Source organism: Solanum dulcamara, chromosome 1, assembly GCF_947179165.1.
Source record: "Solanum dulcamara chromosome 1, daSolDulc1.2, whole genome shotgun sequence".
NCBI classification, from domain to species: Eukaryota; Viridiplantae; Streptophyta; class Magnoliopsida; order Solanales; family Solanaceae; genus Solanum; species Solanum dulcamara.
Window position 1 is genome coordinate 79,833,667 of NC_077237.1, and position 24,888 is coordinate 79,858,554.

The window sequence follows — 24,888 nt, forward strand, 5'->3', positions numbered from 1 at the left end:
GCATAATCGGGTGCTTGGGGTGTAAGCCTCATAGAACTAAGCCCCAGACATGAGTTGCGGCATTTTAGAAAAGCCTTTTAAAACAGAACAATGAGTTTCTAGCTTTATTTTTACAAAAATAGAATGATGTATTCACACTTTTCTTTTCTTCTTTTGCATCCTTCTCTGTAGGATAGGATCAGCAACAAATATAAATGCCTTTTAGGATATCAATAGAGGTATTTTAAAAAACAATCCACAACTCAGAAGCTGTGTCTACAATATGTTTCTGAAAAGCAATTTGAGTTCTTATAAAAAATATATAATATAACATAATATGAAAGTTGTTTCCAAGGAAAACTAGACTGTTATAGTGGATAACAGTTAAAGAGTGGTTTGACTGTACTTTAAAATTTAAATTAACCGTTGTTTCTGAAAAGCAATTTGAGGTAGGGAAGAACCTTAGGGAGCACTGGCAAATCTGCTAGGTTTACACTCATTAGGTCAAAAGCAATACAAGTTCTTTGCATACTCACTTCATCAAGTGCAGGTACTTTTGGATATCTTTGGCTAAAGTGAGTTAATATTACACGGTATGCACCAGCAGAATCTCCCACTTCTATAGCTTCCTTGATTGTGCTGTGATTTCTTGCTATAGCCTCCTCCACAAGGCCATCCTCAAACGTCGCCTGCAGTGGATAATGTACTACCATGTCAATCGTAAAAAAGATTTCCTTGTTCAACACTTTACAATTCGTGAACTATGCATAACCAAGGATAAGTTACTATACCAAAATAACACTCTCTTCGTTTCAATTTGTTTGTCTTACTTTTAAACAGAATGCCTCTTTACTTTTTTGGCAACTCTTTAATATTTAACTTTCCATGTTACATGTTTAAGACTACAAGATAAAAGGAAAGCCAGACAAACAAATCAAAATGTAGGGAGTAGTACTAAAACAAAAAACCAAGCCATGAGCTATTATCTGAATAGACAACTTCATTTTGACCCAAAGGAAAGTTGCACTAACCTCATGTATAAGAATTGTTGCTCCAAGAGATGCTTCTATAACTTCTGAGCATGGCCTTGTGTCACCGGAGTACACAACCTTCCAACCTGGTACTACTTTACCGCAATTCATTCTTTCTGTTGATTCCAAGATTACACCAAACGCGTCATCACAGTGTACAACAGGGAAGCTGATGAGTCTCACTAGTCCTGCTTCACCGAGAACTTTCCTTAAACACTTTCGTAATGTTATGTCATCAAATGGAGTGCTTGGCTTCAATTTTTTCGAACAAGGCTGGAGAGAACTGTCTTCAGCCTCCATGTTATCCCACTTAGACCCCGTAGTGCTCCAACAGTCGAGGAAAAACATGTCTAGATCTTCTAATTTTATATATTCATTGAGAAACTCCCCAACATTCTCTGGCCCAATAACCAGTATGGGTTCATGGTCTACTCCCTTCAACAAATCACGTCTTAAAGCAAGTATCCGTGCCAAACCTGCTTGGTGATCAGCATGGATATGGGAAATCCAAATGCATTTAAGATTTCTAACAACATTGTCTGCACCACTAATGCCATATCTGTTCCAAAGTTATAAACTAAATTAATCATAGTTGAAATAAGCCCGGGAGTGGAACACATGACAAAAAAGATTTCGAACAACATAACATGAATCTGAAGAGTTTGATGCTATTACCTCCTCTTGAGTTGTGCCAAAGTTCCTTCTCCACAATCAAGGAGTAAACCTCCTTTAGAGAAAAGATTAACATAGATGGAACTGACATTTCGATATTTTGAAGGTATAGAAGAACCAGTGCCAAGAAAAACAATCTCTAGATCATCTCTCTGTACATTCTCTAGACACCTAGGGACAGAGAATTTCGAAGGTTCTTCAGTCACGACATCACTACTGTCCTCCGTTTCAGATAATTTCACCTCATCTTCTTTATGTTTGCGCCAAAATTTGCTTATGTTCGTAGCTGCATCAGCAATCTCAGGAATCTCTGAAAGTAACTCTTCAATGAACAATGAGGAGGTCATCATATTTTGAACACATGATCTGTCCAATCCCATTTTTCTAGGAGGACGTAAGGTAAACTGTTCAACAGGTTAGACAAGGAAAGTTCATTCCATGCAAATGAAAAATCAAAAATGAATTGTTTGCTTTTATTTCATTTTTGGTGTAAAAAAGAATGTTGGAAGATGCTGATTCAGTGTTAGGTATCATAAATTCGTCGTAAGAAGCCCAAGGATATACTCTTGCTCCTTTAGAACAGTAAATACAGTTAAATACATTTTCAGAGAGTCTGAGCAATAAAATCAGAAAAATAGGAGTCAACAATACCTTTAGGAGATTTTCAGCAGATATGCCACAAACTGAACCCTGCAAGGCAAGTATCATATCACAAGCTTTCCTCGACTTTTAAAGATGCGTAACTATCAACTTCTAGAGCTCAAAACAAACCTCCACTGTTACTTTGATATTTGGTGCTGCAACGTCATCATCACTTTGAACAGAAGGAAAACTAGGAGGTGGAAATAACTGAGGACACAAATAATGTAGTCTTGTAGCTATTCTAGCACTAGATACTAGAATTGGAGTTGTTTCATGCTTCCTGTGACGGGAACGACTATGAACCAGTGTTGATTATGGAAAAATCTAAAATAAGCATTAAGAGGAGTTACATACCTTGTAGTTCTTGCCATAATATGTTGGGCAGAATCAAATTTCCTCATCCATTTCTCATAAACTGGACTATTGACGACAGTAGCAGGGCTCAAATGAATGATGCAATTCACAACATTGGTGAAGTTGCTTTGGGAATCTGAATAATACGCATCAAGAGCTTGTGCAGAGAGTAACTCTTGTGCATGAGGTTCTGTTGGACAGTCTACAATCAGTACAATCGGACCAGGAAAAGTTGGACCTACAACATCATCTGGATGGACCTGAATGAGGTAAAATGAAAGTTGGCTAGACTTCAAAGAATACTTCAAAAACAATGTCTATATATAGTTCTAATGAGTGTATCAGAACTGACCTCTATATCCAGAAGATCTGACTTCACACTGATCCCATTCTGCAACTGTCCAAGTTTTCTCTGATCCTCGAGTCCACAAGCTTTAGCCTTTACGGTGTCAACTTTCCCCCTAATGTCATGTAATTTACAAACATATACAATAGAGGTATCATTTGGACTAAAATCAGATCCAGCCAAACGAATCGGTGATAGGAGAATAGCTGAGATACTAACTGCCTTGAACTTGCCATCACAGTCAGGGGGAGCTAATGCAGATCCACTTTGTGAGATGATATTTATTTTTTTCATGACAGCATTAGGGACATAAGTCTTCATTGCATTAACCAATAAATCTAGATTAGGAGGACCCCATATGCAGACCTTAAAAATCAAATCGAGATGCTTTTTTAGCACGTAGTAACACCATTGCCGCTATTCATTTTAAAAAGAAATAGGGGAGGTAGGTACTCACATGGTCATCACTCTTAGAACTTTCGTTTTTCATGCCAGCCAAAGTCAATAGCAAGCCTGAGACAAAGTGAATTAGGGATCGTGAGAGATTTGATTCTTGGGATCAGAATAAGTTATACGACATAGAAATTCAATTTAATTCTCTAAGAAAGTTAAAAGGGACAAACTTAGTTATGGTTTCAAAGTAGTTCATTATTCCCCGAAGATGAAGATGCAAACCTGGAAGTCCACCTGTTGTCTCTGAGCAGACACGAGTAAGACATATGTGGTCTACCTGTAAATCGATTATTTAGCAGTGACCAATAACTTTTGTACTACTTTGAAACTGAAATCGCACATCTGAGACATACCTGAGATAATTTTATCTTATGCTCCGTGCAAAAACGTTGTAATCCCTGTGTCATGAGCAATGCTTTAAGTATTAAGGGGTCGTTTGGTGTGATGGATAGACATAAATAGTCTTGGGATAAAAAAAATAATCTAAGGATAAAATTTTGGTGTCTTATTTGGTTGGCAAGTTTGGAATAACTTATTCCACCACTTATATCATAGTGATGGGATAAGTTATCCCATAAACATGGTGAGATAAGTTATCCCACCTTATCTCAGGATAATTAATTCTGGATAACTTGTTGCCAACCAAACGATCCTAACACCTTACAAGTCTTTCTTACAAGTTACAACATAACGTCCCCATATTACTATCACTCAAGAGTTACCTCTCCAGCGTTAAATATGAATCTTTCGTGGTCGAAGCAGAGCAGAACAGACGGGGATGTTTCTTGGGTATCCATTCCAGTCCCCAAAATCTGTAATGGACGGAAAAGTAGCAATTACTACTACAATAGAAAATAAAACTACATACAAGTAAGCTCAGGGGAGGGAGGATCAAATGGTCTAGACACATAAGCATTTAATAAGAATAGTATGATCTCTAAAGAGGATTTTCTCTTATTTCCATAATCTTTTTTTCAAAAGAGCCACGCATTTAGTCATGTGACATAAGAAAAAAATCCATTTTACCAAAGATTGGTTGCCTAAATAGGGATGAAGGGAGTTTTTAACGTTGTGCTCCACAGTTTCCGTACCTAGCTTCAAGGCGGAACCTTTGATAATATTGCATTATTCATAGTTATCAAAAGATTCAATTTTTTTGAACATAACATATATTGCTTCATTACCGCCTTTTTTCCACTAAAACTCATACTTACATTATTGGTGTTTGACTCAATGTGAAAACTACTTTGACTCTTAACTCAAAGATTAGAGACTCTTTCGGGCTTTTTCGACATTTATGCCTCACAAAGATGAAAGACTTTAAAACTTTAAAGTGGGAAAAGGTTGGTAGAGATCCGGGTCAATTAAACTAAATCATTTGTCGAAAAATTATACTAAGAATAATTAAACAGCACATTGCACAAATATTTTTTCAAAAAAAAAGAACCTGCACATAGGCTTGAGTATTAATAGGACCCTTCTTGTCTCCATCTTTATTCCTCTCCATCACCGCTGTACTGGAAATTTGAACTTGAAGCATAATGTGAATTTTGAACCCTTCAAATAAGTCAAAGGTTCATTTATACTGTATATAATTAAAAGTACTGTGTAATTTTTTTTGTAAAGGGTTCGAGTGAAACCCGGCCAGCAGATATCGATCGCAGATGCAATAAGAAACCTATTCGGACTCGGCGTCCAATTGCTTTTAGGAAAACTTACACAACATATTTATTTATTTTGGCCAATTATATTATGAAAAAGCTATCCAATTTCACAAATATTTCTTTCATATTTATTAAATTTTTTAGGGCTAATTTCATATATATATATATATATATATATATATATAAAGTAATTAATTTACGATAAATATAGTCATATTTTGACATGAACAATAATTTTGAGAATACACGAAAAGACACATAATAAGCCCAAACTAAAGGAATTTGTGTTGTTTGACTACCTTATATTATTAAATATTAACCTTTACTACCCATGCTATCATGAGTCATGACATGAAATATCAATGTTTATGTTAAAGAATTAGTCACCTACCCATTATATTAAGGCCTTATTTATTTGCATTAAACTTAAGAAAAAGTATTTTTATACAAATATGTTTACCATAAATATTTATTCATTTATAAGAGTGGCCTCAGTGAAAGACAAGTTGTGGGAGATGCGACTGAGATGGTTTGGGCATGTGAAGAGGAGAGACACAGATGCCCAGTGAGGAGGTGTGAGAGGTTGGCTATGGATGATTTCAGAAGAGGTAGGGGTAGGCCGAAGAAATATTGGGGAGAGGTGATTAGACAGGACATGGCGCAATTACAGCTTACCGAGGACATGACCTTAGATAGGAGGGTGTGGAGGACCTACATTAAGGTAGAAGGCTAGTACATAGTCTCGTTATTCTTACTTATTAATAGGCGCATTAGCGCACTATAATTTCTTTTGTGGAAGACTCAGATTAGGATAAAAGGCTAGGTGACTTATCCTTGCACCATAGTAGTTGTCGTTCTGCTCATTGTTTATTGTCATTTGATTTCTGCATTGTATTGTTGTTTATAGTTGTGGGCCGTTGTACTTTGATTATCTTATTTATTTATAGTAGTTAATGCATCTTTCTTTCCGTACTATTTCTACCATGACTTTCTCACTTTTGTTATTCTTTGTTTCTTTCAATATGCTTGTCCCTATCTGACCTTTTATCTTGTTTTCCTTTCTTGAGCCGAGGGTCTTTTGAAAACAGCCGCCCTACCTTTCAAGGTGAGGGTTAGGTCTGCATACACTCTACCCTCCCCACACCCCATATGGTGGAATTATACTGGGTTTGTTGTTGTTGTTTAGTTTGAAATAATTACATATTGTCTCACTAATTAATAATTTCATACCAAATTCAAGTCACATACACCACTATTCCTTTAGATTTCAAATCAGATACATGTATTACAAATATCAGATACATTATAAAATAAAGATACATAGGAAACGAGTCGAGCGAGATAGGAGAGATGCGAGCGAGAGAGTTAGTGTATCCCGAATTTATGTGAATCAAGCTAGATATATGTATCTTTGATACCTGATATAATCTAAAATATAGATACATACGTACAGAGGCAGGCGAGAAAGAAAGAGAGACGAACGAGATAGTTAATTTATCTCAGATATATGCGAATCACACGCCTGGATGTATTGTATCCAGAACATATTACGTCTAATTTGCCCTCGTGTATCCAGGATATATGTATTTGAGTGGTCCATATGTATTTGAGTGGTCCAGATACATATATTTGGTGAAGTAAATGGTGTACGGAAGGTAATTTCGAAAGCTAAAGTGAAGACTCATAATTTTCCCTAAACTAGTGGAAGTTGTGTTGTTTGTAAATTAAGACGTCTGAATATGAATATACATTTTAATGATTACGATGTTGTTTCCAGATTTAAAAATTGAATGATTAAAATGATTTATTTTTCAACATCTAATATATGCATAATTTATTATTTTTAGATATATTAAATATATCATACAAAATGAATAAATTATATATTAAAAATAAATTATCTAAGCGCGTTAGTAATGTGGAGATAGTTTGTAGAGGCGAAGGTAATGTTGGTGTATGGGGTGAGAAATGGTGAAGGTGAAGGTGGTTGGTGTTGTATTGACTAATATGATGATCGCGGTTGGTAACAACGTTGTTGATTGTGATGGTGAAATTAGTTGATGTTAGTAATTGGCGGTTTTAATAGTGATGACCCAAAAATATGTGGTTGTTAGTAATGTGTTTGGCTGATTGTTGGATGCTTCGTTGATATGTTCCACATCCAGGTAGGTCATCTTCCCTGGCCATTGGATGCTTTAGTACTTACGCTATGGAGCCTAAGATTGCTGCCACACATATATATTTCATATTACATTATCTCATATTACATTTTCTTAATTGTATAGGATTTTTATAGTTACATAGCAAATTCTGAAAATGTATGTATGCAAGTAAATTACAATAGATCTAGTATTGAGAAACCACGAAATTTAGTTTATTTTAATTTTTGGGATCATCCTAGTTTGTTTCGTTCAGGTATTTCACAGGAAATTAAAACTAAACACGTAATCTTGTATATTCTTACTGTAATGTTAAAAGGTTCATTTTTATTTTTATTTTGACTTTTGAGTTCATTGTAATTATTGAAGTCTGAGGTACAACTATTTCTTTAATAGGTTATCTGTTTTACCGTGGGAGAAAATAATTCATAACTGTTGGAAAACTATATGCACAGCAGAAGCATACTAGAATCATACTGCTTACATGAATAATAGATAACACATATGTTTATACTATAACACATAAATTTTCTGAAATTTAATTCGATAAATACCTCTTAAAGCGTGAGCAAATACCTTCAAGCAAATCCCCAAGTTAGACTGCAGTTCTACGTTCTTTTACAGTGATCCCAAGTTCACAGCCGAATTCTCTCAATACTTTGGTGGGCAAGTATCGCATAGAAAATCAACAAAGACAACTGACCAAATCTGTCAGACAAAGCAATCAATTTAAAAAATCAAATTACCTCAACTTTCAAAGATTTGCTCCTGAAATTACTCAAAAGATGTTAAAAGTTATGCCAAAGAGACTCATTGTCAATAGTTGCAATGACATTATTCAACCAAAAATTAAACTTTTATCAGTGTGATGATACTCCAAATTTCACAAGCAAATAAATTCAATTGTATGAATCCAAACAAAAAATAAAAATATTACAACTTTTAACATAAATGTTTCAAACTAAAGTTCAGAGTCAAATTTTCATACATCTATATCACAGCTGAAACAAAATCATTGAACTAAGTTGAGGCAAAATTATCAATTTCATGATTTTCACATAACAAACAACATCATAAAGCTCAAATTAGATTCGTAGGCAAATTAAACTTAACGGCTCATGATCTCGACATAGCAAACAATACCATAAAGATTACATTAGATCAGTAAACAAATCAATTTTCATAAATAAAGTTTAAACCACTAGTAATTAGAACGATAATACCTGAGAGAATTTGTAAAGATCCGTCTTCAATAGAATGATCTAAACTTGTGCATAATTAAAATGTATTAATATGAACATGAACATGAACATGGACAGAAACAACATAAACATGTTCTGTGATCTCAATCGATTAAGAACGAACAAACTTCTTTCAATCTCGAGTCTAACAAATCATTTGAAGCAAAAATAAAGAACTAAAGTGATCAAGCAACACGTGAAAATATAAATCTTACAAGCAAGGGAATAAGAATAATAGACAAAGTGATCAATCAGCCCAATATTTGTTATGAAAATAAAAATCTGTAAACAGAGTTTCATATGAGAAATCTAGATCTTTCGAGCAAGGAACTTGTTAAGAACATTAAATACAAAATATAATCAGCCCAACGTGTACACAATAATCATAAAAGGAGTATGAATAATATATAGTAAATAAGAGTTAAACCAAAACATACCAAGACGGATCTGTGGTGGCGTCCCTCTTTCGTCACTAGCCGGAGTCTCTAGTCGGAGCCGTGGCTGCTTTTCGCCGGCGGGTTGAGGAGGTGATCTGGTTGCTGCTGAGGAGCTGCTGTCCGTCGTTGGTGGCGCTGATGATCGGAGCTGCTGCGCGTGTTGTTGGTGGCGGAGCTGCTGCCCGTGCTGCTGCTGCTGCTTTTCGTCGATGGCTGCTGTACAGCGAGGGAGACGGCGGCGTTGGTTTCTGCCAGTTGCAGCTGTTCTTGCCGGAGCTGCTGTCCGTGTCGAGCGGTTCTCGCCGGAGCTGCTGTCCGCCGTTGGTTGTTGTCGCTGGTAGATTCGCCGGCTGCGTGTAGTGGAGTGACGGAGAAGAGGGAAGATAGAGTGACAAACAGAGAAGCGGCGGAGAAAGAGTCAGGGTGAAGGAGGCGGTGTTCTCCTTCTTCTCCAAAAAAAAATGAAAAGGAAAATTAGTTTAGGCTTAGGGTTTGGGTAATTAAAAATAAGAAAATGATAGAATTAATTATGACCATTGATCAAAATGCAATGTACGGTTGAGATAAAAATTGGGATATAAAATTAGACCACTACTTATGTATATACTATGTAAATATGTGTATATATAACGTACGTATGTACGTACTAAAATAGATGCATAATTAATATAGTTAACTAAAATATATAATAAACTTAATTAAGTAATAATTTTATATGCATGTGTATATAAAACGTATTAAAATAGATATGTAATATGTACATATTAATATGAATAAGTAAATTATAAAATAAACTTAGTTAAGAAATATTTTTTATATAAAGGAAATACACATGTATATAATATATGCTAAATAGACACGTAAAAATATTTGAACGTATGAAGCTCGTTATTTAAAAAATAAAAATAGTAAAGATAATAGTTATAATATTAATAAATAGAAAAAAATATTATAAATTACGAACGTAAAAATATACGATTTATTGGATAAACTAAATATAAATTTATTTATTTAATAAAGAAATAATTTTGAAAAAATACTTATTTATTAAGATAGCAATCTGAAAAGTAGTTATTGATTGGTCAAAATTGGGTGTCAACAATAATAATAATATATATTGGTGAAATAATAAGTTAGTTGATGAAATTCATGCCTCGATATAGAAATTGATGATATGTCTTTTTGAGAAGCTTATAAGTTTTCATCGTGTCAAATCTTGCAAGTGGATTTATGAATCCGACACATGAAATAAGTTAAGCAGTGCTCTAAAGAAAATTAATCTTTAAGTTAAATTCGTTAGTAATATAATTTATTGATTAGTATCTGTAATCTTAACATGAGAAATTACATAAGTGTTTAATGGGAAATTTCAAAATATAAAATGGAGGAGTGCAATTACGAATTTCTAGTGGAATGATTTGTAATTTATTATGGTAAGAATAATTCAAATTAATTATTTTGAATTATTTCCATAATAAGGAGCCTCAATAATTAATTTTGTGGTTCTTACAGTGCCCATATTTAACTAGAACTCAAAATCTTATTTTCTTCTCGGACTAGGAAAAGGTCCCTATAAATAGGGGTTCTCCTAACCTAAAAAAAAAGGATAGAGGTAAGGTTTTCTATGCGATACTTGCCCACCAAAGTATTGAGAGAGTTCGGTTGTGAACTTGAGATCACTGTAAAAGAACGTAGAACTACAGTCTAATTTGGGAATTTGCTTGAAGGTATTTGCTCACGCTTCAAGAGGTATTTATCGAATTAAATTTCAGAAAATTTATGTGTTATAGTATAAACATATGTGTTATCTATTATTCATGTAAGCAGTATGATTCTAATATGCTTCTGCTGTGCATATAGTTTTCCAACAGTTATGAATTATTTTCTCCCACGGTAAAACAGATAACATATTAAAGAAATAGTTGTACTTCAGACTTCAATAATTACAATGAACTCAAAAGTCAAAATAAAAATAAAAATGAACCTTTTAACATTACAATAAGAATATACAAGATTACATGTTTAGTTTTAATTTCCTGTGAAATACCTGAACAAAACAAAATAGGATGATCCCAAAAATTAAATTAAACTAAATTTCGTGGTTTCTCAATACTAGATCTATTGTAATTTACTTGCATACATACATTTTCAGAATTTGCTATGTAACTATAAAAATCCTGTACAATTAAGAAAATGTAATATGAAATATATATGTGTGGCAGCAATCTTAGGCTCCATAGCATAAGTACTAAAGCATTCAATGGCCAGGGAAGATGACCTACCTGGATGTGGAACATATCAACGAAGCATCCAACAATCAGCCAAACACATTACTAACAACCACATATTTTTGGGTCATCACTATTAAAACCGCCAATTACTAACATCAACTAATTTCACCATCACAATCAACAACGTTGTTACCAACCGCGATCATCATATTAGTCAATACAACACCAACCACCTTCACCTTCACCATTTCTCACCCCATACACCAACATTACCTTCGCCTCTACAAACTATCTCCACATTACTAACGCGCTTAGATAATTTATTTTTAATATATAATTTATTCATTTTGTATGATATATTTAATATATCTAAAAATAATAAATTATGCATATATTAGATGTTGAAAAATAAATCATTTTAATCATTCAATTTTTAAATCCGGAAACAACATCGTAATCATTAAAATGTATATTCATATTCAGACGTCTTAATTTACAAACAACACAACTTCCACTAGTTTAGGGCAAATTATGAGTCTTCACTTTAGCTTTCGAAATTACCTTCCGTACACCATTTACTTCACCAAATATATGTATCTGGATGTCACGATCCAAGTCTAGGGCCTAGACGTGACATGGCGAATGAGGAACCCAGAAGTACCTCAAACAAGCCTCTTAGCATCCTTTTAGCCTTTCATAGGTAATGATGATAAATAAACAAGCGGAAATCATAATAATAAATCTTCAACTTAAATATGTCCAACAATACCTCTAACTATTAGATTTAACGGGGCTAAGATAAGTCCCTAGCTCACCCTCAATCATAATAGAAGAAATGTCATAGTAAAATATCTTAACATATTATAAGTTAGAAAGATAAAGGAGTATTGTTCCCGGAACATGGAAACTCACTAAAAGTAGTCTTCAATGGAATATCAACTAGCCACGTGGAGGATAACGAGGAGGAGCACTGATTCCTACATGGTGATATCATGTAGGCAAAAGAGTATGTGTTAGTATTTTGAATGTACTAAGTATGTAAGGATGCATGAACATTGAGAAAACATTAAAACATTTATGTAATATGAAACATAATCTAATGTAAGCATAATAAATCATATAGATATCCTTTAAAACATTTATTTTGTGGGAAATTAACCATAACCGACATTTAAGACCATGCGAGCTATTACATGGAATCCAACATAACCCCCTACGTTGGCCGGGGAGACTACTTGTCAGGTAGAACTCCGTCAACTTCATTCATTTCTTTAACTTTAACTTTAAGGGCTATTTATGGATCCATTAGCCTAAGCATACAAGGGCTCCTATGTTGGCACATAGTTAATGAGACAAGGGTTGCTACTAGGATTCTCTTACCGAATCCCACCTCAATGACCCATTCGGTGCTAAGTCAATCCCACGGAATAGTTTAATACTTTAAAATAGTCATAACATATAGCTTGAGAATTCAAAACATCATATTCGGTAGAATAACTCATTAAAACATTTGGTAATTCAAATATGCAAGAATTTTCCTTATTGCATAAAGAATCCATCATTCATATCATTTCATCATTCTTTTATTTCATAAGACTCCCTTTTGATCATAGATATTGCTTTTATAAACATTCATTTGGAGTCAAAGCTTTCAAGTCAAACTTTATTAAAAACATAGTAAAACTAGGTGGGATCAAATCACTTCAATATGCAAATATGTATGTAAATAAATATACATAAATACTTTAAAATTCATTAATTAAAAATCATGCTTTAAACAACCCACCATGAATTTCAAGAGCCTTTAAATAGATAAATAGAGGAATTACTTGCAAACCATCAATTCATACATATGAAATTATGTTGCATCGAAATAGATCAAAATCATTAATTTAACCATAATTCATACTATTAAGTAAAAATAAGAATTACTATAGAAAAATATTACTTGAAATCAAGAGACTTAATTTAAAGAATTTTTGGACTATATGGATGGAAGAACTCAAGGATAAACACCCACATAACTTAGAGTAAAACTTGAAGAAAATAAATATAATTTATCATATAATCAAAATAATTTAGACATGAGAGTGGAAGGAATACTCTCATTGAAGCCTTACATACTTGGAATCCGAAGCTTTAGTTGGTACCGAAAGACTTAATGAACACTCTTGAGTCCTAGCTTCTCTCCTCGCCGAAACGTTTTGTGTACTACTCGGAGTATATGAATCACCGGAATAGTATTTCTTCACTACTAAGAACTAAAACTATATTTGAGAATGTGTAAAAAAATGTATAGAGAGAAGATTTGCTTGAGAAAGCTTGCTGAATAAAATGAGGAAATAAGGTGGGTATTTATAGGTGGGAAAGAGGGACCTAACAATAAATAAAATAATTATAAAGAAAAATCTGAAAATTTAATGGAATATATTGATGTCATGGATTATGTTAAATGGAGGACAATTTATGTCATGAGTGATGTCAAATATATCTAGATCTTTCTATGGTAGGTGAAATGAGTTATCTTTGACAGAATACTTTTATTCGGAGCTGCGTTTGAATAAGATAAATTCCTTATTAGGATTTGGTGTCTACATAAGAATTGTAGATATAGAAGTCTAGTTTCATATCGTTCAAGAATCAACCAATTTGGATAAACCTACAGTGAAATATGATTTTTCTTCTATAAACACTCCTTTCCTTCACAGCATCCTACCTTACGAAAATTAATTTATTTGACCTATTTAACCTCCGAAACTTAAAATATGGTCTTCACAAAAGTTATAGGTAATGATCTTGTGGTTATTCAGAAATTTGAATCACCCAATTTGGATATTCTTATGAAAAGTTATGCCCAAAATACAGAGGCTATATCATGTTTAGGCGAGAATTGAAACATCATATACAACGTTTTTAGGGGATGTTACACTGGACCACTCAAATTCACATATCCTGGATACATGAGGGCAAATTAGGTATAATATGTTTTGAATACAATACATTCAGGCATGATTCGCATATATCTGAGATAAATTGACTATCTCGTTCGTCTCTCTTCCTTTCTCGCCTGCCTTTGTACGTATGTATCTATATTTCAGATTATATCAGATATCAAAGATACATGTATCTAGCATGATTCATATGAATTCGAGATACACTGACTCTTTCGCTCGCATCTCTCCTATCTCACTCGACTCTTTCCCTATGTATCTGATATTTTTAATACATGTATCTGATATTTTTAATACATGTATCTGATTTGAAATCTAAAGGAGTAGTGGTGTATGTGACTTGAATCTGATATGAAATTATTAATTAGTGAGACAATATGTAATTATTTCAAACTATAAAATGAATAAATATTTATGGTAAAAATGTTTGTATAAAAATACTTTTTCTTAATTTTAATACAAATAAATAAGGCCTTAATATAATGGGTAGGTGACTAATTCTTTAACATAAAAATTGATATTTCATGTCGTGACTCATGATAGCATGGGTAGTAAAGGTTAATATTTAATAATATAAGGTAGTCAAACAACACAAATTCCTTTAGTTTGGGCTTATTATGTGTCTTTTCGTGTATTTTCAAAATTATTGTTCATGTCACTATATTTATAGTAAATTAATTATTTTATATATATATGAAATTAGCCCTAAAAAAATTAATAAATATGAAGGAAATATTTGTGAAATTGGATAGTTTTTTCATAATATAATTGGCCAAAATAAATAAATATGTTGTGTAAGTTTTCCTAAAAGCAATTGGACGCCGAGTCCGAATAGGTTTCTTATTGCATCTGCGATCGATACCTGCTGATCGGGTTTCACTCGAACCCTTTACAAAAAAAATTACACAGTACTTTTAATTATATACAGTATAAATGAACCTTCGACTTATTTGAAGGATTCAAAATTCACATTATGCTTCAAGTTCAAATCTCCAGTAAAGCGGTGATGGAGAGGAACAAAGATGGAGACAAGAAGGGTCCTACTAATACGCAAGCCTATGTGCAGGTTCTTTTTTTTTTTGAAAAAATATTTGTGCAGTGCGCTGTTTAATTATTCTTAGTATAATTTTTCGACAAAAATAATTTAGTTTAATTGACCCGGATCTCTACCAACCTTTTCCCACTTTAAAGTTTTAAAGTCTTTCATCTTTGTGAGGCATAAATGTCGAAAAAGCCCGAAAGAGTCTCTAATCTTTGAGTTAAGAGTCAAAGTAGTTTTCACATTGAGTCAAACACCAATAATGTAAGTATGAGTTTTAGTGGAAAAAAGGCGGTAATGAAGCAATATATGTTATGTTCAAAAAAATTGAATCTTTTGATAACTATGAATAATGCAATATTATGAAAGGTTCCGCCTTGAAGCTAGGTACGGAAACTGTGGAGCACAACGTTAAAAACTCCCTTCATCCCTATTTACGCAACCAATATTTGGTAAAATGGATTTTTTTCTTATGTCACATGACTAAATGCGTGGCTCTTTTGAAAAAAAGATTATGTAAATAAGAGAAAATCCTCTTTAGAGATCATGCTATTCTTATTAAATGCTTATGTGTCTAGACCATTTGATCCTCCCTCCCCTGAGCTTACGTGTATGTAGTTTTATTTTCTATTGTAGTAGTAATTGCTACTTTTCCTTCCATTACAGATTTTGGGGACTGGAATGGATACCCAAGAAACATCCCCGTCTGTTCTACTCTGATTCGACCACGAAAGATTCATATTTAACGCTGGAGAGGTAACTCTTGAGTGATAGTAATATGGGGACGTTATGTTGTAACTTATAAGAAAGACTTGTAAGGTGTTAGGATCGTTTGGTTGGCAACAAGTTATCCAGAATTAATTATCCTGAGATAAGGTGGGATAACTTATCTCACCATGTATATAGGATAACTTATCCCATCACTATGATATAAGTGGTGAAATAAGTTATTCCAAATTTGCCAGCCAAATAAGACACCAAAATTTTATCCTTAGATTATTTTTTTTATTCCAACACTATTTATGTATATCCATCACACCAAACGACCCCTTAATACTTAAAGCATTGCTCATGACACGGGGATTACAATGTTTCTGCACGGAGCATAAGATAAAATTATCTCAGGTATGTCTCAGATGCGCGATTTCAGTTATTGGTCACTGCTAAACAATCGATCTACAAGTAGACCACATATGTCTTACTCGTGTCTGCTCAGAGACAACAGGTGGACTTCCAGGCTTGCATCTTCATCTTCGGGGAATAATGAACTACTTTGAAACCATAACTAAGTTTGTCCCTTTAGCTTTCTTAGAGAATTAAATTGATTTTCTATGTCGTATAACTTATTATGATCCCAAGAATCAAATCTCTCACGATCCCTAATTCACTTTGTCTTAGGCTTGCTATTTACTTTGGCTGGCATGAAAAATGAAAGTTCTAAGAGTGATGACCATGTGAGTACCTACCTTCCCTATTTTCTCATTAAAATGAATAGCGACAATGATGTTACTATGTGCTAAAAAAGCATCTCGATTTGATTTTTAAGGTCTGCATATGGGGTCCTCCAAATCTAGATTTATTGGTTAATGCAATGAAGACTTATGTCCCTAATGCTGTCATGAAAAAAATAAATATCATCTCACAAAGTGGATCTACATTAGCTCCCCCTGACTGTGATGGCAAGTTCAAGGTAGTTAGTATCTCAGCTATTCTCCTATCACCGATTCGTTTGGCTGGATCTGATTTTAGTCCAAATGATACCTCTATTGTATATATTTGTAAATTACATGACAACAGGGGGAAAGTTGACACCGTAAAGGCTAAAGCTTGTGGACTCGAGGATCAGAGAAAACTTGGACAGTTGCAGAATGGGATCAATGTGAAGTCAGATCTTCTGGATATAGAGGTCAGTTCTGATACACTCATTAGAACTATATATAGTATGGACATTGTTTTTGAAGTATTCTTTGAAGTCTAGCCAACTTTCATTTTACCTCATTCAGGTCCATCCAGATGATGTTGTAGGTCCAACTTTTCCTGGTCCGATTGTACTGATTGTAGACTGTCCAACAGAACCTCATGCACAAGAGTTACTCTCTGCACAAGCTCTTGATGCGTATTATTCAGATTCCCAAAGAAACTCCACCAACATTGTGAACTGCATCATTCATTTGAGCTCTGCTACTGTCGTCAATAGTCTAGTTTATGAGAAATGGATGAGGAAATTTGATTCTGCCCAACATATTATGGCAAGAACTACAAGGTATGTAACTCCTCTTAATGCTTATTTTAGATTTTTCCATAATCAACACTGGTTCATAGGCGTTCCCGTCACAGGAAGCATGAAACAATTCCAATTCTAGTATCTAGTGCTAGAATAGCTACAAGACTACATTATTTGTGTCCTCAGTTATTTCCACCTCCTAGTTTTTCTTCTGTTCAAAGTGATGATGACGTTGCAGCACCAAATATCAAAGTAACAGTGGAGGTTTGTTTTGAGCTCTAGAAGTTGATAGTTACGCATCTTTAAAAGTCGAGGAAAGCTTGTGATATGATACTTGTCCTTACAGGGTTCAGTTTGTGGCATATCTGCTGAAAATCTCCTAAGGGTATTGTTGACTCCTATTTTTCTGATTTTATTGGTCAGACTCTCTGAAAATGTCTCCTGGTGCATGTTGGATTCTTCAAAACTAGTATATTTTGGAGGATCCAACATGGGTGTGGCAACATTTTTGAAAAGTTCGAGCAAAACTATATTTACTCTTCTAAAGGAGCAAGAGTATATCCTTGGGCTTCTTACGACGAATTTATGATACCTAACACTGAATCAGCATCTTCCAACATTCTTCTTTACACCAAAAATGAAATAAAAGCAATCAGTTTGTTTTTGATTTTTCATTTGCATGGAATGAACTTTCCTTGTCTAACCTGTTGAACAGTTCACCTTACGTCCTCCTAGAAAAATGGGATTGGACAGATCATGTGTTCAAAATATGATGACCTCCTCAGTGTTCATTGAAGAGTGTTCATTGAAGAGTTACTTTCAGAGATTCCTGAGATTGCTGATGCAGCTAAAAACATAAGCAAATTTTGGCGCAAACATAAAGAAGATGAGGTGAAATTATCTGAAACGGAGGACAGTAGTGATGTCGTGACTGAAGAACCTTCGAAATCTCTGTCCCTAGGTGTCTAGAGAATGTACAGAGAGATGATCTAGAGATTGTTTTTCTTGGCACTGGTTCTTCTATACCTTCAAAATATCGAAATGTCAGTTCCATCTATGTTAATCTTTTCTCTAAAGAAGGTTTACTCCTTGATTGTGGAGAAGGAACTTTGGCACAACTCAAGAGGAGGTAATAGCATCAAACTCTTCAGATTCATGTTATGTTGTTCGGAATCTTTTTTGTCATGTGTTCCACTCCCGGGCTTATTTCAACTATGATTAATTTAGTTTATAACTTTGGAACAGATATGGCATTAGTGGTGCAGACAATGTTGTTAGAAATCTTAAATGCATTTGGATTTCCCATATCCATGCTGATCACCAAGCAGGTTTGGCACGGATACTTGCTTTAAGACGTGATTTTTTGAAGGGAGTAGGCCATGAACCCATACTAGTTATTGGGCCAGAGAATGTTGGGGAGTTTCTCAATGAATATATAAAATTAGAAGATCTAGACATGTTTTTCCTCGACTGTTGGAGCACTATGGGGTCTAAGTGGGATAACATGGAGGCTGAAGACAGTTCTCTCCAGCCTTGTTCTAAAACATTGAAGCCAAGCACTCCAGTTGATGACATAACATTGCTAAAGTGCCTAAGGAAAGTTCTCGGTGAAGCAGGGCTAGTGAGACTCATCAGCTTCCCTGTTGTACACTGTGATGACGCGTTTGGTGTAATCTTGGAATCAGCAGAAAGAATGAATCGCGGTAAAGTAGTACCAGGTTGGAAGGTTGTGTACTCTGGTGACACAAGGCCTTGCTCAGAAGTTATAGAAGCATCTCTTGGAGCAACAATTCTTATACATGAGGTCAGTGCAACTTTCCTTTGGGTCAAAATGAAGTTGTCTTTCAGATAATAGCTTATGGCTTGTTTTTTTGTTTTAGTACTACTCCCTACGTTTTGATTTGTTTGTCTGGCTTTCCTTTTATCTTGTAGTCTTAAACATGTAACATGAAAAGTTAAATATTAAAGAGTTGCTCAAAAAGTAAAGTGGCATTTTGTTTAAAAGTAAGACAAACAAATTGAAACGAAGAGAGTGTCATTTTGGTATAGTAACTTATCCTTGGTTATGCATAGTTCACGAATTGTAAAGTGTTGAACAAGGAAATCTTTTTTACGATTGACATGGTAGTACATTATCCACTGCAGGCGACGTTTGAGGATGGCCTTATGGAGGAGGCTATAGCAAGAAATCACAGCACAATCAAGGAAGCTATAGAAGTGGGAGATTCTGCTGGTGCATACCGCGTAATATTAACTCACTTTAGCCAAAGATATCCAAAAGTACCTGCACTTGATAATGTGAGTATGCAAAGAACTTGTATTGCTTTTGACCTAATGAGTGTAAACCTAGCAGATTTACCAGTTCTCCCTAAGGTTCTTCCCTACCTCAAATTGCTTTTTAGAAACAACGATTAATTTAAATTTTAAAGTACAGTCAGACCACTCTATAACTGTCATCCACTATAACAGTCTAGTTTTCCTTGGAAACAACTTTCATATTATGTTATATTATATATTTTTTATAACAACTCAAATTGCTTTTCAGAAACATATTATAGACACAGCTTCTGTGTTGTGGAATTTTTTTTAAAATACCTCTTTTGATTTCCTAAAAGGCATTTATATTTGTTGTTGATCCTATCCTACAGAAAAAGATGCAAAAGAAGAAAAGAAAAGTGTGAATACATCATTCTATTTTTGTAAAAATAAAGCTAGAAACTCATTGTTCTGTTTTAAAAGGCTTTTCTAAAATGCCCCGACTCATGTATGGGGCTTAGTTCTATGAGGCTTACACCCCAAGCACCCGATTGTGCACCCTAAAGACTAATAACGTTCAATGTTTGAGACACGCTTAATAGTTCTAACAAAAATCATATGTCAAATTTCCTAATTGGCATTGTGTTAACCCTCGAATTCTTTAACAAAAGAACAATAGAAGTTTTTTTTCACCAATAATAAAAATTCAATGCATTGATAAAAATTAGTAGATCGAAAGTAGCTCAAATAGTATTGCATAATTACTAATAGAGAACATCTTAACGATGAATATCATTTAAACATTCTTTTGTGCCAAATTTGCATGGTTTTGCCCAATACGTATCAAACACATCATTAAAAGTTTCATATATCTTATATATATATATATATATAGCTTCTTTTTTTTCAGCTATTAACGTGGAACTTTATTTGCACACTACCTCTGCTTGAACTCCATATGTCCATCACCAAATATTCATAAGCTAATTAGGAATTTACCGTGTGCCACCCATATCATCAAAGTATTTTATGACACCAAATCCCATTAACTTCTTTTTGTGATGCGTTTTCAAGTTATTGGTAAAGGTAGTAAAGTAGTACACTGGTAAAGCCAATAGCTAGGGTTATCGCTAGCGTTTTGCTCCTTAATATTCTCTTTATTTTAAAATAAGTAGTGTCCTGAACTTAGTGTCACGACCTAGCCCCGTGACTAGTGTCCAAATTGGACCCTCGTATACACACCTATTATCTATAGTCAATCGGCAATTAAGCATGATAAAGGATTTATATGGGTAGCACGTTGTCTCAAACTGTTACTTATATATATACTAAAATCACCTATTTCTTGGGGAGTCTTAATTGTCAAAAATAAGATAACATAATATGTAAGCCGACAAGGCTTCCAGTCTGAATGTAAACGTCCAAAAACATAAGTCATACTAGTACACCGGACAACATCTATATACAACCCACTCATATGTCTACAGACCTCTAAGAGAATTAACAATAGCATATGACGGGACAGGGCCCCGTCGTACCCCTAAATACACAAATATATACATTATAAGGATTAGTACCCAAAGTTTGGGCTCCGAGACAATGGAGCACTTCAAACCCGTTGAGTAGAATCCTAAGTTGGCGGCTCTCCAAAATGAGTATTTGTACCTGCAGGCATGAAATGCAGCCCCCCGAACAAAAGGGGGTCAGTACGAACTATGTACTGAGTATATAAAGCATAAAATACCGTAAAGGAGATCACATCTGAAATAAAGATTCAGGAGTCAAGTATCATAATCAATAAATCATTGTACTTGTGTCTTATAAAATGAAGACATGCATATCATCATCATATATCGTACCTGGCCCGTTATGGGACTCGGTGTCACAATTATATCAATATATCGTCATATGTATATATATACCATACCCGGCCCTCTAGCAAGGGACTCGGTGAATAGAGTAGTGTACACTGATACCGTACCCGGCCCATTATGGGACTCGGTGCCATAATCATATCATCATATCATCATAATATCATATTATCATATCACGTACCCGACCCTCTAGTAAGGGACTCGGTGAATAATGTAGTGGAATCCATACATGATAACATACCCGGCCTATCGTAGGACTCGGTGAATAATACCATAACAATATGCACGAATAAGGTATCATTAGCAACCTTGTGAAATTTGATCATTATCGGAGACTTAATAGAATAAGCAAAATAGTCCATCATTTGAAACCCAAGACAATAGTCATTATGAATCACACCAATTATGGATTATACTAAAATATGAATTATACCACAACATGAGTTATACCAACTAGGATGGCTGGAATCATACACATGAGTCAAGACATAACAATATAAATTTTGAAAATCAAGAACGGTAGCCATCCGAGTATATCTACGAATAAGAGTTTCTTTGGAATTTAAGCATACGTCATTCGTTCGTTTCATATGGATCATGCCAAAAGAAGAAAATGTTAACTTTACATACCTTTAGCGTTTATACGTATATGTTGTCCAATATTGTCTCAACCTATATTAAAACGTTAAGCACTATGATTAAGCTATGGACAAGAATAAAACGTAGTCTATCGTTAGTAGGTTATTTCTAAAAAAAATTGGACAGCACCTCCCCTATACCGCTCACTTTTCCCACTTTCAAACCAGCCATATAATCATCAACCAACATCAACAATCCAAAATATTGACACAAAATAAGATTTATTATTCATGTTACCAAAGCAGTAAATTCAGAAAGTCAAGTATCTCACGTTGTATCTAAATTTTGAAAATGAAAACGGCAAAACTGGACTTTATAACCTTCATGAAACATTTAGATCTCTGTCTTAAGTTTCCAATGCAAAAGAAATCAACTCAAAATTCATTTTCTACAAAGAGATATCATCAAAATACGAACAGCTATACATGAAGGAATTTTCAATCCAGAATCTGGACAGAATTTGTCTTATGATTCATGCTCAGTTTTCGACATAATAACAGCAGATATAAACTAAGACATAAACATAAGAGTTGTAGGTACGTGTATTAGCTTTCCAAAACATGTTTAATATCTAAAATCGAAGGTCTACACAATGAGATATTACAGAATTACTACCAGTTACTCAATTCCAAAAACGGGTTTGAACATTCACAATCTTCATACACCTTTTTCCTCCAAATTCAAGAACAACAATTCATCAACAACATCAAAACAATATCAACCATTATTATACATCATCACTAATATAATTCCATCTATTTAATCTACCTAAAACAACCCTTTAACCCATAACTCTCAACAAATCACCAAACTAGTTTATAACACTATTTTCTCCGTTCTAATCCGTTAAAACTCTAACTAAACTTGTTAACAATGAAAAGGAGACTTTAATATTACCTTAAATTTGCAGCACCACATAAAATCTTCTCCTTATTGGCTGATTTCTAGCTCAAATTGAAGCCAACGCAACGTACAACAATTTTCTCTTCATGAGCTTCGGATTTCGGGACTTGAATTTTGGTCGGATTTGGGATTTCTCTCAAGAACTCCCTTTCTCTCTCTCTCTGGAAATTTCCAGAATTATGTTGGTCTAAATTATGAAGGAATAGTTACAAAAATCAGATTTAATTTCGTGGGTATTGGGCCTGACCCGAATTAGAATTGGGTTGGACCGAATTCACTATTTAGTTTGGCCTGTCAGACTTAAAACGTCTATATCTTATTACTCCGATATCACATTTCGTCCCACGACCTATGGTTGGAAAGATATTTCAATTATCTACAACTTTCATGTTGAGAGTTTTCCCAAATTCTCAAATTATAAAGAGGTTATGGCCTCCCGAAGTCAGCTTACCCGAAACGTGACTTTAAGAAAAACATATTTGATGGCTTCTATTTTGATTTGGCTTAAGGGTCCTTCTTGAGATGTATTTTACTACACATAAATTATTCATATAACTTGGCATCTACAACAAATCATGTCATTTTAAAATTCAAAATTAAAAGTCCTTGAATTTATAATCGTTAGCTTACGAATAATCCAAAATGCAAAAATACGGAATGTAACACTTAGGCACACTCTTTAAGAAATCTACTCATTGCTAGAAAGTAAAATGTATTTTACTAACTTACCCTTAATCAATATCTTTTAAAAAAACAACTCTTTAATACTTCATCTGTTTCATATTACTTGACTCATATTGACCTCACACATCTCTTAAAAAGGCTTTAATTAGATTTGAATAAGATTTTCTATGCCATTTTATTTTTTCGTATCGATAAGAATCACATTTTTGGAGTATTTACATCTTAGTAAAAAAAATATAATTTCCATAGATTATTGAAAAATAGTTCATTACTCGTATTTCTTATTTTCTGCAAGCACATCTTAATTCTCTCTTTAGTCGTCTGTCCAATAATCACAGTTGGACCAACTTAACTGAAATAATAATTAAAAGAAAAAACTTTAATTTAAACTATAGGATATAGATTTAATAAAGAAGAAAAAATGGAAAAGATTCCGGGCTGATGGTATCAAACAAATTAATTATATGGAAGTAATTATATACTAATTTTAAGATAGTTCGAATTTTTAAAGAAAATAAACGCAAGTGCTACACCCACGCGGTCTAGCAACTTTGGCTCGAGCTTATAATATGAGAGCTTACTCTTGGCTTGTGTTGTCCATGTTTGGGGGAGGAAGCACCACAACTAAAGTTTGATATGATGAAAATAATGAAAATAAATTGGACACGAGAATTTTACGTGGAAACCTCTCTAAATGATAGAAGGGAAAAACCAAGGATCTCACTATTTTAATATGGAGTACACAACTCTCAAATACAAGGAGAAAATAATAATAAACACTTCTCTCTTGTAAAAGGAACAACTACTAAAGAGGACACTCAAGACTAAAATATTTATCTTGGTGTATAACTCTCTTTGTATTCATACTCTCTCTTTCTGGATGGGATAAATGAGGGCAAGAGGTCTTCTATTTATAGGAAACTAGAAACGCGTAAAATCCGCGTATTGAACCTCCCTTTTTGACTACGCGTTCAAAACGCGTTTTGTTCCTTTTTGACTACGCGTTCAAAACGCGTTTTGTTGACTACGCGTTCAAAACGCGTTTTGACTATCTTGCAGTCCATGCATGCACACATGCTTTTTGACAACTTAATATCCACAAGGTACCA

The 24,888-nt window shown here is 34.0% G+C and overlaps 1 protein-coding gene, 1 long non-coding RNA gene and 1 pseudogene across 5 annotated transcripts; 1 reads left to right on the forward strand and 2 right to left on the reverse strand.

Annotated features, from left to right (window-relative positions):
• Window positions 1-285: 285 nt before the first annotated feature.
• Window positions 286-9,450, reverse strand: LOC129877340 (tRNAse Z TRZ4, mitochondrial-like). 4 transcript variants are annotated; one of them, XM_055953079.1, is made up of 14 exons: window positions 8,979-9,450; window positions 7,877-8,008; window positions 4,925-4,994; window positions 4,200-4,289; window positions 3,831-3,875; window positions 3,700-3,754; window positions 3,482-3,537; window positions 3,031-3,390; window positions 2,679-2,938; window positions 2,454-2,604; window positions 2,334-2,372; window positions 1,686-2,086; window positions 1,011-1,569; window positions 286-668 (listed from the first exon to the last, which is right to left on the reverse strand). In XM_055953079.1, exons 3-14 carry the CDS (start codon window positions 4,982-4,984, stop codon window positions 399-401), a joined length of 2,346 nt encoding a protein of 781 aa, XP_055809054.1. In that variant the 5' UTR covers window positions 4,985-4,994; window positions 7,877-8,008; window positions 8,979-9,450; the 3' UTR covers window positions 286-398. The 4 variants fall into 4 exon arrangements, with proteins under 4 accessions (XP_055809054.1, XP_055808909.1, XP_055808983.1 ...); XM_055952934.1 differs by having other exon boundaries at window positions 4,925-5,034; XM_055953008.1 differs by having other exon boundaries at window positions 7,855-8,008.
• A 1,173-nt stretch (window positions 9,451-10,623) lies between these two features.
• LOC129877619 (tRNAse Z TRZ4, mitochondrial-like) lies at window positions 10,624-19,928 on the forward strand (annotated as a pseudogene).
• Window positions 19,929-20,861: 933 nt separating this feature from the next.
• On the reverse strand, window positions 20,862-24,667 carry LOC129877721 (uncharacterized). The gene is made up of 3 exons (XR_008763601.1): window positions 23,090-24,667; window positions 22,184-22,225; window positions 20,862-21,344 (listed from the first exon to the last, which is right to left on the reverse strand). It is a non-coding gene; the product is annotated as an uncharacterized LOC129877721 (long non-coding RNA).
• Between the last annotated feature and the right edge of the window lie 221 nt (window positions 24,668-24,888).

What these genes read in the sequence shown, in the direction of transcription:
- LOC129877340 (XM_055952934.1), bottom strand. Translation starts at nt 5,017, where the DNA reads ATGCTTCAAGTTCAAATTTCCAGTACAGCGGTGATGGAGAGGAATAAA. An exon ending in GTTCTAAGAGTGATGACCAT is followed by an intron (nt 3,391 to 3,481) that starts GTGAGTACCTAC and finishes TTGATTTTTAAG; the next exon opens with GTCTGCATATGGGGTCCTCC. An exon ending in TTGGCACAACTCAAGAGGAG is followed by an intron (nt 1,570 to 1,685) that starts GTAATAGCATCA and finishes ACTTTGGAACAG; the next exon opens with ATATGGCATTAGTGGTGCAG.